The sequence below is a fragment of the Rhinoderma darwinii genome, chromosome 2 (genome assembly GCF_050947455.1).
Source record: "Rhinoderma darwinii isolate aRhiDar2 chromosome 2, aRhiDar2.hap1, whole genome shotgun sequence".
Classification (NCBI taxonomy): Eukaryota; Metazoa; Chordata; class Amphibia; order Anura; family Rhinodermatidae; genus Rhinoderma; species Rhinoderma darwinii.
The window spans coordinates 148,949,682-148,962,214 of NC_134688.1; the positions used below are offsets into that span (position 1 = coordinate 148,949,682).

The window sequence follows — 12,533 nt, forward strand, 5'->3', positions numbered from 1 at the left end:
TGGTAAAACAGCAGATTACTGAAACTTCAATGTTTCCCTATGTGAAAAGAGTCCTAGCCTTGAACACAGCTTTGTTCAGTAGCAGCGGCTGATTTTACCTGTCTTTGATGGGATTTTGTTCGTCGATGGAGGTGAAGAAACCGGTCACAGTCTGTGCACAGATTTCCACAAGCATTGCACAAAATGATTGCCGCAGTTTCACCATCATCATGATTATCACACATTGGCTGTAGGAAAAAAATCAATACAAAACATTAAAAGTGTTGTCTAGACATTTATTGATGGCCTATACTTCGCATAAGTCATAAATATCAGATTTGTGGGGGCCAGACACCCGGCTCCCCCGCCGATCAGCTGATTGAAGGGTACCAGGCACTGTGCCATACACATTGGTAGCGGATGTGCCTGGGATTGCAGCTCAGTGCCATTTACTCGAAACCGCAATCTTACAAAAAAAATTCTAGAAATGAATTCTGATCACTTTGTAAAGATACTGTTAACAAATTGTTTGTTTTCTAGAATGTTTTCCAGTAGTCCGTTAAAAAAAATTAGAGAATGTGACAGATTACCATTTGTTTTTGCTGTCCGTCTTTCCCCATCCACCTTCCAGAAGATAACCGGTCCACGTGATCTTGATCAAGTACGCATAATGATGCTACAGCCAGCCATAGCTAAAATGATAGAATATTAGTTTTATCAAGAGTTGTGAAAACAGCGATTACAGATAAATTAAAAACGTCATTTTAAATTCTCGTAACATACAGTAATTGTGTGCTCAGTAATCCTGTAATTCCAGTAGCACAGCACTTTTATTATGAACTGCCAAATAATATAAAAGCAGGCAGTGATTTTCCTTATAATGAATCAATCCTAGCAGATTATAAAAAAAGCTCATATTAGGAATAGCACTTTTATACACCCCAAGTAAACTAAAGTTCAAACCAGAAAACAGGGCGTCCTGTTGCCAGTGCTTCTGAATTTCTGCACATAAGAGATCAGCATTTACCGAAGTCAAGCATAATAACCATTCAGATACAGTTATCCATTATCCTGCATGATCCCCCATTTGAAACAACATAGGAAAATGGGGGAAGGAGGGATCCTCCAGCTCACCAACTCAGCGTTCCGTCCTCAAAACTCGCCCGGATCTCCGTGACGGCACACGGCAAACAACATAGAAAAGGCAGAAGAAAAGTCCAGCGACGTACGGTGAATAAAAGGAAATCCTGGTTTCCACTTTATTTAGGCAGTCAATGACATGTAACACTTGGGAGGAAGAACGCAATATAGGTGGTCATCCAAAGGCAGATAATAGAAGCTTACGCGTTTCGAATACACACAGTATTCTTAGTCATGGCTGATATTATCTGCCTTTGGATGACCACCTATATTGCGTTCTTCCTCCCGTGTGTTACATGTCATTGACTGCCTAAATAAAGTGGAAACTAGGATTTCCTTTTACTCACCGTACGTCGCTGGACTTTTCTTCTGCCTTTTCTATGATCCCCCATTGTTAGAGATCCTTTGAGATGATTTCCTATACCCTATAAATTAGCAAAGCAGCAGGTCGGAAGAGTGTATTGATGCTGCTCATGGGCTTCTGTAGTGCGCAAAGCCAGTGTGCTTCTGTAAGCAATACGGTGGAAGCTGGTTGCCAGTGGGTGACACTTGGCAATCACAAATTTATGAATTTATAATATTAAGACATTTTTATAAATTTTAGTGCAAATGCTAATTAACTTAGGCACCATCTTTCACCGTAATGTCTCCACACTGCTGATAAGCAGTAACCGGTGCTCCCCATTTGAATGAAAAAAATAAAAATTAGGCAGGCCTTCTGCGATATATCGGCTTCCTTTTAAATATACTGCAGTGGATCCACCCAGAGTTCAGACTACAGGCTGTGTAGAAACTTGAAAGCTCAGGTCTCCCACGCTAATCTCCGTATGGTCACAGCCTCGCTGTATGTTTTATTAGGAGCATTACAGCAAAGTGGACTGTATAGAAGACGGAAGCTGCAATATACTTTAGTGGTCTACTTATTTTTAAATTATATTGAATGGAAAAAGATTTAAATTTTACTTTTTTGTCCAAAGAGGTAAACTTGAATGGGTGTTAAAACAGGATTTTTGCTTTGTTTAGGTTCATACAGACTATACTGGCACAATCATGCCCAGATCTATACAATAAATGCAGGCACAGAAAAGTCCTGATCTATACACTGAGGGCTCATTCAGACAAGTGTAAAACTCGTCCGTGTGCAGTGCGTGAAAATCCCACACAGCACACGGACCTATTGATTCCAATGGGGCCATTCACACATGCAGGAATTCACATCCGTGTGCTGTGCGTGATTTGCCCATCAATTCCATTGGAAAAAAAAAAAAATGATGTGCTTTGCAAGTGCGTGAAAAACACATGCCACTCGCAAAGCACAGATGCAATAACGCAACACACACGGACCAGATGTAAAAATTTTTACGAGCGTAAATCTGTCACGCTCGTGTGAATGTAGCCTAAGAGCTACCATTAGATCTATGCACTAACTGCAATGTGTGTCAGGACATAGGATCAGAAAGCTCACCCTGGTGGTTGCGATACATCTGACTGGGGATCGATACTCCTCCTCCATCTTTGTCAGTGCAATGATTGTCTCTGCAATTGCATTTTTTGTGACACGAGACCAAGCCTCGGAAAGGTGCCCCTGTTAACATATGTTAAGGAAAAGTCAAACAACTGAAAACATTTAAAGGATTCTCTTCTGCCAACAGGAATCGCGCGGAGTTTATTTTCACACGCTAAACATATTTAAAATGTCCCAAAAACATGTTGTATGGAATCCGACAGAAGTGGCAACAAAACTTAATGGGGTATTCCCAGAATCGACATTTATCACTTATACACAGGGTGGGTAATCACTGTATGATAGATGGGGGCTACACCGATCGTGAAAGCCAGGGTCTTGTACCCCCAGATACTCTCTTTTTTTTAGCATTTTTCAAGGGGACGCAGCGTTAAAGAAGTCCTCCGGGCCTTCATTCTCAGGATTGGTGGGTGCCCCGGCAGTCAGTTCCCCACCAATCAGAAAGTGATGGTATACCTTAGCATGCCATCACATTATGAAATGGAAATAACCCTTAAATAATTATTGCGCCTTTCACCAATTTACACTATACAAGTTGCTCATGTGGAGTTATGTAAAATTCCCATGTGTACATGAATAATGTTCGGCCTAACTGTTGGATCCTTTCAAATACCCATAAGTACCAATGGTATACACTACAGTTCAAAAGTTTAGGGTCACTTAGAAATTTCCTTATTTTTGCAAGAAAAGCACCGTTTTTTTCAATGAAGAGAACATTAACAATATATAGAGTGTATTTCTGATTAATTTAATGTGCTAAATGACTATTCTAGCTGCAAACGTCTAGTTTTTAATGCAATATCTATATAGGTGTATAGAGGCCCATTTCCAGCAACCATCACTCCAGTGTTCTAATGGTACATTGTGTTTGCTAACTGTGTTAGAAGTCTAATGGATGATTAGAAAACACTTGAAAACCCTTGTGCAAGTATGTTAGCACCGCTGTAAACAGTTTTGCTGTTTAGAGGAGTTATAAAACGGACCTTCCTTTGAGCTAGTTGAGAATCTGGAGCATTACATTTGTGGGTTCGATTAAACTCTCACAATGGCTAGAAAAAGAGAGCCTTCATGTGAAACTCGACAGTCTATTCTTGTTCTTAGAAATGAAGGCTATTCCATGCGAGAAATTGCCAAGAAACTGAAGATTTCCTACAACGGTGTGTACTACTCTCTTCAGAGGACAGCACAAACAGGCTCTAACCAGAGTAGAACGAGAAGTGGGAGGCACAACTGAGCAACAAGACAAGTACATTAGAGTCTCTAGTTTGAGAAATAGACGCCTCACAGGTCCTCAACTGGCAGCTTCATTAAATAGTGCCCGCAAAACGCCAGTGTCAACGTCTACAGTGAAGAGGCGACTCTGGGATGCTGGCCTTCAGGGCAGAGTGGCAAAGAAAAAGCCATATCTGAGACCGGCTAATAAAAGGAAAAGATGAATATGGGCAAAAGCACACAGACATTGGACAGAGGAAGATTGGAAAAAAGTGTTATGGACAGACTAATCGAAGTTTGAGGCGTTTGGATCACACAGAAGAACATTTGTGAGGCGCAGAACAACTGAAAAGATGCTGGAAGAGTGCCTGACGCCATCTGTCAAGCATGGTGGAGGTAATGTGATGGTCTGGGGTTGCTTTGGTGCTGGTAAAGTGGGAGATTTGTACAAGGTAAAATAGATTTTGAATAAAGAAGGCTATCACTCCATTTTGCAACGCCATGCCATACCCTGTGGACAGCGCTTGATTGGAGCCAATTTCATCCTACAACAGGACAATGACCCAAAGCACACCTCCAAATGATGCAAGAACTATTTAGGGAAGAAGCAGGCAGCTGGTATTCTATCTATAATGGAGTGGCCAGCGCAGTCACCAGATCTCAACCCCATAGAGCTGTTGTGGGAGCAGCTTGACCGTATGGTACGCAAGAAGTTCCCATCAAGCCAATCCAACTTGTGGGAGGGCCTTCTGGAAGCATGGGGTGAAATTTCTCCCGATTACCTCAGCAAATCAACAGCTAGAATGCCAAAGGTCTGCAATGCTGTAATTGCTGCAAATGGAGCCTTCTTTGACGAAAGCAAAGTTTGAAGGAGAAAATTATTATTTCAAATAAAAATCATTATTTCTAACCTTGTCAATGTTGTGACTATATTTTCTAGTCATTTTGCAACTCATTTGATAAATATAAGTGTGAGTTTTCATGGGAAACACAAAATTGTCTGGGTGACCGCAAACTTTTGAATGGTAGCGTATTACAAAAACACAAATTCCACCATAATTATATGTACTGACACGCAGGAACCACCTGTTATCGATAACATCCAAGTTATGAACTTAGATGTGATCGATGACACATAGGACCCGCTGTCACTGAACCAGTCTGTGCCGCTGACCTGACTGATTCAGGTCTCAGCGCATGTTACAGCTGCTCTGTATATAGGATACAAAGCAGTTGTATCTCAAAATGTAAATTTTTTAAATAAAAAGGTAACTACGAAGTTGCACCAATCACACTGATATACATTTTTTAAAAAAACAAAAAACCAAACCACACATTTTCAAAGGTGTACATAGCCTTTAACTAATTTCCTAAGAGAAGGGGCTGTGGCAATCTATCCCTTTTGACAGGGCTAAGGATTCTGCCGACTAGAAATCTCCAACACAATATTCACGTTTTCATGTCCATGCACCTAATTGTTAAAAACTTACGGCAGCCATGTCTTTGATTAATTTAATAATGATTTCTGAAATCTGAGTTGGTGTTGAGCCCTTCATCCACCAGTGACTTTCACCTCTTCTTAGGTAACTGCAGAACAAAATAAAAACTTACATTGTATACAAGAGACATTTCACTGTAAACAGGGTCTCATTCTTGAAAGATGTATTTTGATACAGAATTACTAAAGGGTGAAATTCCTCACAGCCCAGTCTTATTATTGTAGCACATGACTTGGTCATTAAAGGAACAGTGTCATGGCAAATAATTTTTTTTATATGTTAAAGATGTTAGTGCTTTAATAAAAACGTTTTTATTCATTTGTGTGTTTGTGTTTTACTTTTTCTTATTTTTACACTTTTTCTTCCCTATGGGGGCTGCCATTTTTTGTTCCATTTCTGTGTGTGTCGATTAACGACACACACAGACATGGAGTACGGCAGCCACAGTCCCATAGGGACTGTGAACGGCTCCCGTCCCATTCACGTCCGTGTACGGCGTCTGTGTGGGAACTGCGCATGCGCCGCTCCCACACAGTCCTATTCGAAATTGGCGCCGTCCGGCGCCATTTTCCTGTGGACCGGAAGTCGCGGCCGGACTGTAATATTACTACTTCCGGTCGCGGCTTCCGGACTTGTGCACATGGAACAGCGGCAGCAAAGGGAGCGGACGGGCCGGAGGGAGCCGCGGCGGCAGGAGCAGGTAAGACATTTCAATGTATGTTAGTGTTTGTGTGTGTTTACTACTGTATGTAAACCTACTACACTGTGGGTTACCTCAAAAAATGGCGACACACAGTGTAGGAGGTTAAACCTTTCAAACCCCTCGTTTATCCCGGCACTAGCCAGGATAAAGGAGGGGGGGATGCTGAGAGCTCACTAGAGCGAGGGCTTTTAACCCAATGTTGCAATGCTGCAATTTTGGGAACGAGCTCCATCTAGTGACCAAAAATGGGTAGTATTATAAATTAGAATTAATTTATAATATTTCCTGACTATTTCCTGACTCGTGAAAAAAATAAAAAAAATTTGAACCATGTTTAATCACCCACACACTAAATGTTTAATTTTTTAAAAAAAAACATGTTTTTCTGGCAAGACCATGCCTTTAAAGCAATTCACTAATCTATTCTTTAAAGTGTCTCCAAACCCTTTAATGTATGCCAGATCATTAAAAAGACTGCATTTGGGATGGGCATAAATGTTTGTCAGACTGTACCTGGAGTTAAAAATCATTGGCAAAGTGACAGTTGTGACCCCTTTCCCAGCACTCATTCCTGCTGTGCCAGTGATCGGTGTCCCCTTAGCCTTCAGCTGAACTGTGAGTGCCTTAGCAATGCAACCTAGGAACATATCCAAGATACCAAGCTTGTTCCAGTCTCCTTTCTCTGTTGAGTGAATAATATCACTGATGTCAGCAGGTGGGAGAGACTTTACGCCTATGATACTAGCAAGACGAGATGGAGTCACTTCAGGTAAGACACGACGAAGCAATGACGTAACCTGTAAAGGAGACCAAGAAAGGTGCAAATTACTTTACAAAATATTACAAGCAGCCAAATCATAAGCGAAAACTGCTGCTTAGCTGCAATAAGTGACCGTGTGCTGTGTACCATGAAAAATCAGTTCTTCTAAGAACAAGTTTTTTTGGGATTTACTATTCCTAGATCATACTGTATCCATGAGAAGATCAGATCTATATTTGTTCTGGACATGGTATAAAAGTTATAGAATTAAAAAACAAAACAGCTGTGTATAGGGGGACACCAGACAGTCCTTTGCTTCATTTTGTATTCAACAACCAATGAGAAAGTGAAGGAAAAGTGATGTGAACACTATATGTATGACACATGAAGCATCAAATCCTAACCTAGAATACCACTCACTGCATAACAAAAAGCATGAAAGGAGTCGTCATAATTGGACCAAATAATAGATGAAACACTCACTTGTCGTTGAACTCTTGGGGAAGCTGTGTGTAAAAGGTGGAAAAGATCTTGGAGTAATGTTAGCTGCTGAGCCAAATACTGCCTGCCAACATTAGATCCACTTAGTGCAAGCACCATGGAAAGTAGCTCAAAACAGTACGCATCAGAGGAGGCATCTTCATCATTTGGTTGGGAGTTTGCATTTTCTTTGCTGGAGATGGCATGCTCCCACTCTTCACGAACACGTGTTGCCTCCATTCTGATAGCTTGGACTATGTGGGCACACACCTAGAAACAGAATGACTTGAGTAAATGGTCACTTTTTTTGGGGGGTAAAAAAAAAAAAAAAGACCACAAAAAAACAATTCTATGATTAACTCCTTAACGCTCCATGACGAATATATTGGTCATGGAGCAGCATTACTTAATCCTCCATGACGAATATATTCGTCATGGCATCAAACCGTCACCGTGTCTTAGTGCACAGTGACAGAGCTGTGTTGAAAGCTGTCACAGACAACTGACCATCACCGCTAGCCGACCCGGGACCAATGAGAGCAGTCCAAGGTCGGCGATCGCTCGGATTGAAAATTCACAGGCCAATCAGAGCAATGTCGCTCCTGGACGTAGTATTTGGACATGAGCGCATCGTTTGCGCTCCGTGACCTAATAGTACCTTGACGGGAGGAATGGCCATTCCGGCCCCCCTCCCGGCACATACATGAGAAGTGACAACTGCTGTCTCGAACAGCAGTTGCCGTAACTCCTACAGCAGGGACCGATCGCGGTGGTCCCCGCTGATTAACCCCTTAGAAGCCGCATTAAATAGCGATTGTGGCTTCTTAGGGGTTAAAAAACCATTGACGTCCCGCGATGCGATCGCGGGTGCCGGTGGTTGCTATGGCAACCGGAGGCCTAACAATGGCCTCCGGCTATGCCATCTACAGAAGCCTAGTAACTATGCTTACTGTCAGTATCTAGCGGATAGGTCTAATACACTTTTGCGTACAATTGCGATCAGGGCCTCCTGCCTCCAAGTCCCATAGTGGGATAAAAATAAAAAAAAAGTAAAAATAAAGTTGTATAAAAATAAAAGTTTATAAGTAATAAAAGTAAAAATTCCCCTTTATCCCTTATCTGTCTATTTTTTAAAAACAACAAATAAATAAACTATACAGAATTGATATCGCCGCGTACGTAACGGCTTGAACTAAAAGTATTTTGTTATTTATCCCGCGTGGTGAACTCTGTAAAAGAAAATAATAATAAACCATACCAGTTTTTTGGTCACTTCACCTCCCAAAAAATAGAATAAAAAGAGATAAAAAAGGGTCGCATGTACCCAAAAATGGTACTGATCGAAACTACAGTTTGTTACGCAAAAAATAAGTAATCACACCGCTTTCTTGATTAAAAAATATAAGTTATGGCTCTTAGAATATGGCAACACAAAAATTAAAGGATTTTTTTTATAAAAAGTATTTTATTTTAAACACCGTAAGACATAAAAAAAAACCTCTAAACATATGGTATCGCCGTAATCGTATCGCCCCGCAGAATAAAGTGAATATGTCATTTATAGGGCATGGTGAGCACTGTAAAAAAATGGGATAAAAGACAATAGTAGAATTGCCTGATAAAAAAAAATAGACTAAAAACTGATCAAAAAGTCGCATGCACCCCATTAAAACTACAATGAATTCTTCAAGGAGTCTAGTTTCCAAAATAGGGTCACTTTTAAGGGGCTTCCCCTGTACTGGTACATCAGAAGCTCTGCAAATGCAACATGGCGCCCAGGAACCAATCCAGCAAAATCTACATGCCAAATAGCACTTCTGCCTTTCTGAGCCCTGTCGTTTGTCCAACCAGCAGTTTATGACCACATATGGGGTCTTGCCGTAATCGGGAGAAATTGGCTTTCAAATGTTGGACTACTTTTTCTCCTTTATTCCTTGTAAAAATATGTACCTTTTATCAGAAAATATGTGATTTTCAATTGTACAGTCTAATTCCACAAAATGCAGCAAAAACCCTGTGGGGTCTAAATGCGCACTATACCCCTCGATAAATTCTTTGAGGGGTGTAGTTTGCCAAATGGGTCACTTTTGGGGGGTTCCCACTGTTTTGGCACCACAAAAGCTCTTAAAACCGGACATGTTGCCTAAAAGATATTCTAATAAAAAGGAGGCTTCAAAATCCTCTAGGTTCTCCTTTGCTTCTGAGGCCGGTGTTTCAGTCCATAAGCACATGGGGCAACATGTGGGATATTTCTAAAAAATGCAGAATCTGGGCAATAAGTATTGCATTGCGTTTCTCTGGTAAGACCTTGTTTTACAGAAAAAAACGGAATAAAAAGGATTTTCTGCATAAAAAATGAAATTTGTACATTTCACCTCTACTTTGCTTTAAATTCCTGTGAGACGCCTAAAGGGTTAAGAAACTATCAAAATCCGGTTTTGAATATTTTGAGGGGTCTAATTTTTAAAATGGTGTTGTATGGGCGTTTCTAATATATAGGCCACTCAAAGCCACTTCAGAACTGAACTGGTGGCTAAAAAAAAAGGCTTTTGAAATTTACTTCAAAATATGAGAAATTTCTGCTCATGTTCTAAGCCTTGTAGCGTCCTAGAAAAATAAAGTTCAAAAAATGACACCAACACATAGTAGATATATGGGAAATGTGAACTAGTAACTATTTTGTGTGTAATTACTATCTGTCTTACAAGCAGATATTTAAAATCAGAAAAATGAATTTTTATCCAAACTTTCTCTAAATCAAGCTTTTTTTCACAAACAAACACTAAATATATTTAGAAAATTTTTCCACTAACATCAAGTCCAATGTGTCACGAAAAAACAATCTCAGAATCACTTGGAGAAGTATAAGCATTCCAGAATTACCACCCCAAAGTGACAGAGGCCAGATTTGAAAAATAGGCTTGGAGGCCAAAACTAAGGTGCGTCATTGAGGGGTTAAAGGGGTTGTCCAGTCCTAAGAAATTGATGGACTATCCTCAGGCTAGGCCATCAATATCTGATCGGTCGGGGTCCGACTCACAGCACCCCCGACAATCAGCTATTTTGAAGGGGCCACTGCTTCCCCTTCATTTTTTACTGCTCACATGGTGAATCGCTGACACACTTGTAGCGGCGGTTCACAGTATTACAGCCTTCTCCCATTGAAGTTAATAGGAGAGGGCTGTAATACTGTGAACTGCTGCTACAAGTGTGTCGGCCATTCTCCGAGCATAAAAGGAAATTAAGGCAAAGCAGCTCACGTGCAAGCGCTGCGGCCCCTTCAAAACAGCTGATCAGAGGAGGCACTAGGAGTCGGACATCAGCTATTGATGGCCTAGCCTGAGGATAGTCCATCAATTTCTTAGGGGTTTATAAACCGTGTTACCCAAAATCATAAACCATACCATAGCTGACTGATTGGTCACAGTCCTATTATTTACATGTTATATTCAGGGTCGTATATGGAGTTGGTGCTACCCTAGGCACTTTTAGTGCCAACGCCCCCGATAACGCAATGTGCTAATTGTTGCAGGTTTTACCTCCCCAATGAATTCAATGGGGAAACCCTGCAATAGAAAACGTCTTTTTACGAGGCTCCTTTTAAGAGGCGTTGTTTTAAATTCAACAGCGTAAAAATAAGCCTCATGTGAACAGCACAGTGTATTTCCCATTGAAATCAAGTGTATTTTGGCGCACAAAACGATGCTTTTCTGCTCCAAAATTAGCCTGAAAATAAGCCGTGTAAACGTACCCTTATAATGGTTTTGCCTTCTTAGTTTTACTAATGTTTTTTTTTTTTGTGTTTTTTTTTTTACAGGTTCGGTCAATGGACTACTTTGGATTCGAGGACTACTTCGATGACAGCGTTTTTATTTTCAATAAAATGGTTAACGAGGTGTGTGTGTGTGTGTGTGGGGGATTTATTTCAAGAATATATTTTTTCTGTTAGTGTCTTAACTTCATTCCTACTGCCTTAGTAATGGCGGCTGTCTGATTGATAGATAGATAGCCTGTGAGGAGGCTAACACTAACCCCTCCGTTGTTACCCCGATCCACACCGCCACCAGGGGTGCTGGGAAGAGAAGAGTATAATCCAGTACCCGACCATCTGAAGCGATGGTCGGGTACTGGGGCAGCCGCAGGCTGGTAGTTTTAGGCTGGGAAATCCCAAAAACAATGGGCCTTCCCACCCTGGTAATGCTAGGCAGCGGCTGCTTTGTTGTATCTAACTGGTTATGAAAAATGGGGGGGGACGGGGGACAAAGGTTTTTTTCAATTTAAAAAAAAAAAAAATGTAGGGTCCCCCCATTTTTCATAACCAGCTGCAGCCCAGCATTACCAGGGTGGGAAAACCTATTGTTTTTGGGCGTTCCCATCCCAATACTGCCAGCCTACGGCCGGCCCAGTCCCCGACCATCCCTTCAGATGGCCGGGTACTGGATTGTACCCGGCTCTTTCTGGCACCCCTGGCGGCTGTGAGGACCGGGATAATAGGGGGGTTAGTGTTCGAATCTTTACCGGCTAACACTAAGCTCCGCCTTCGTAATGGACGGTGCCCATCAGACATCAGCCATTACTAAGGCAGTAGTAATAAAGTTTAAAGACACCAATGCAAAAGACACAGGCAAAAAAGAACTCCATATATGGACAGTGACATCAGGGGCAACTCCTGAAGCGGAATCCCCGTCCAAAGTATTTCGGACGCTGTTACCAGGGGATTCTACTCCAGGAGAAGCTCCTGACGTCTCGGTCCATCTATGGACAGTGACGCCAGGGGCTTCTCCTGGAGCTTAATCACCGGCCATGCTGTGGACGGGGATTTGGCTTCAGGTGTTGCCCCTGATGTCACTGTCCATATATGGACAGAGACCTAAAGCACTCTGACCAGAAGCGGAATCCCCAGCCACAGGGGGATTCCGCTCCTTCAGGGAGCTATGTACAGGAAGGGGGGGGGCGGTATGTACAGGAAGGAAGGGGTGCTATCTACAAGGGGGCTGCAAAGAATCTACTTCTCACATGAACTTCGCACTGAGGAGGAGAGAAAGCACGGCCGTGGTTCAGTGGAGTGTCGCGGTACCCCTGGAGGATTCTCACAGCACCCCATGGTGCCGTAGCACCCCGGTTGGGAACCACTGCATTAAACAGTACATGATATATACATACCTGCCCTGGACCTGGTGCGGCACACCTTCTGCTCTGCCGTCTGTTCCCTATAGCACTTCCTACACAATGAGC

At 41.9% G+C, this 12,533-nt stretch overlaps 1 protein-coding gene across 15 annotated transcripts in view; it reads right to left on the bottom strand.

The window, feature by feature from the left end:
- MYCBP2 (MYC binding protein 2) overlaps positions 1–12,533 on the bottom strand; it is a 291,950-nt gene that overhangs the window by 20,240 nt on the left and 259,177 nt on the right. For all 15 annotated transcript variants that reach the window (XM_075852355.1, XM_075852367.1, XM_075852366.1 and 12 more), the window contains 6 exons: positions 7,302–7,568; positions 6,572–6,855; positions 5,347–5,443; positions 2,585–2,704; positions 570–671; positions 99–227 (listed from right to left, as the gene is read on the bottom strand). In XM_075852355.1, the coding sequence (XP_075708470.1) occupies positions 99–227; positions 570–671; positions 2,585–2,704; positions 5,347–5,443; positions 6,572–6,855; positions 7,302–7,568 (999 nt within the window). The remainder of the gene's footprint in view (positions 1–98; positions 228–569; positions 672–2,584; positions 2,705–5,346; positions 5,444–6,571; positions 6,856–7,301; positions 7,569–12,533) is intronic.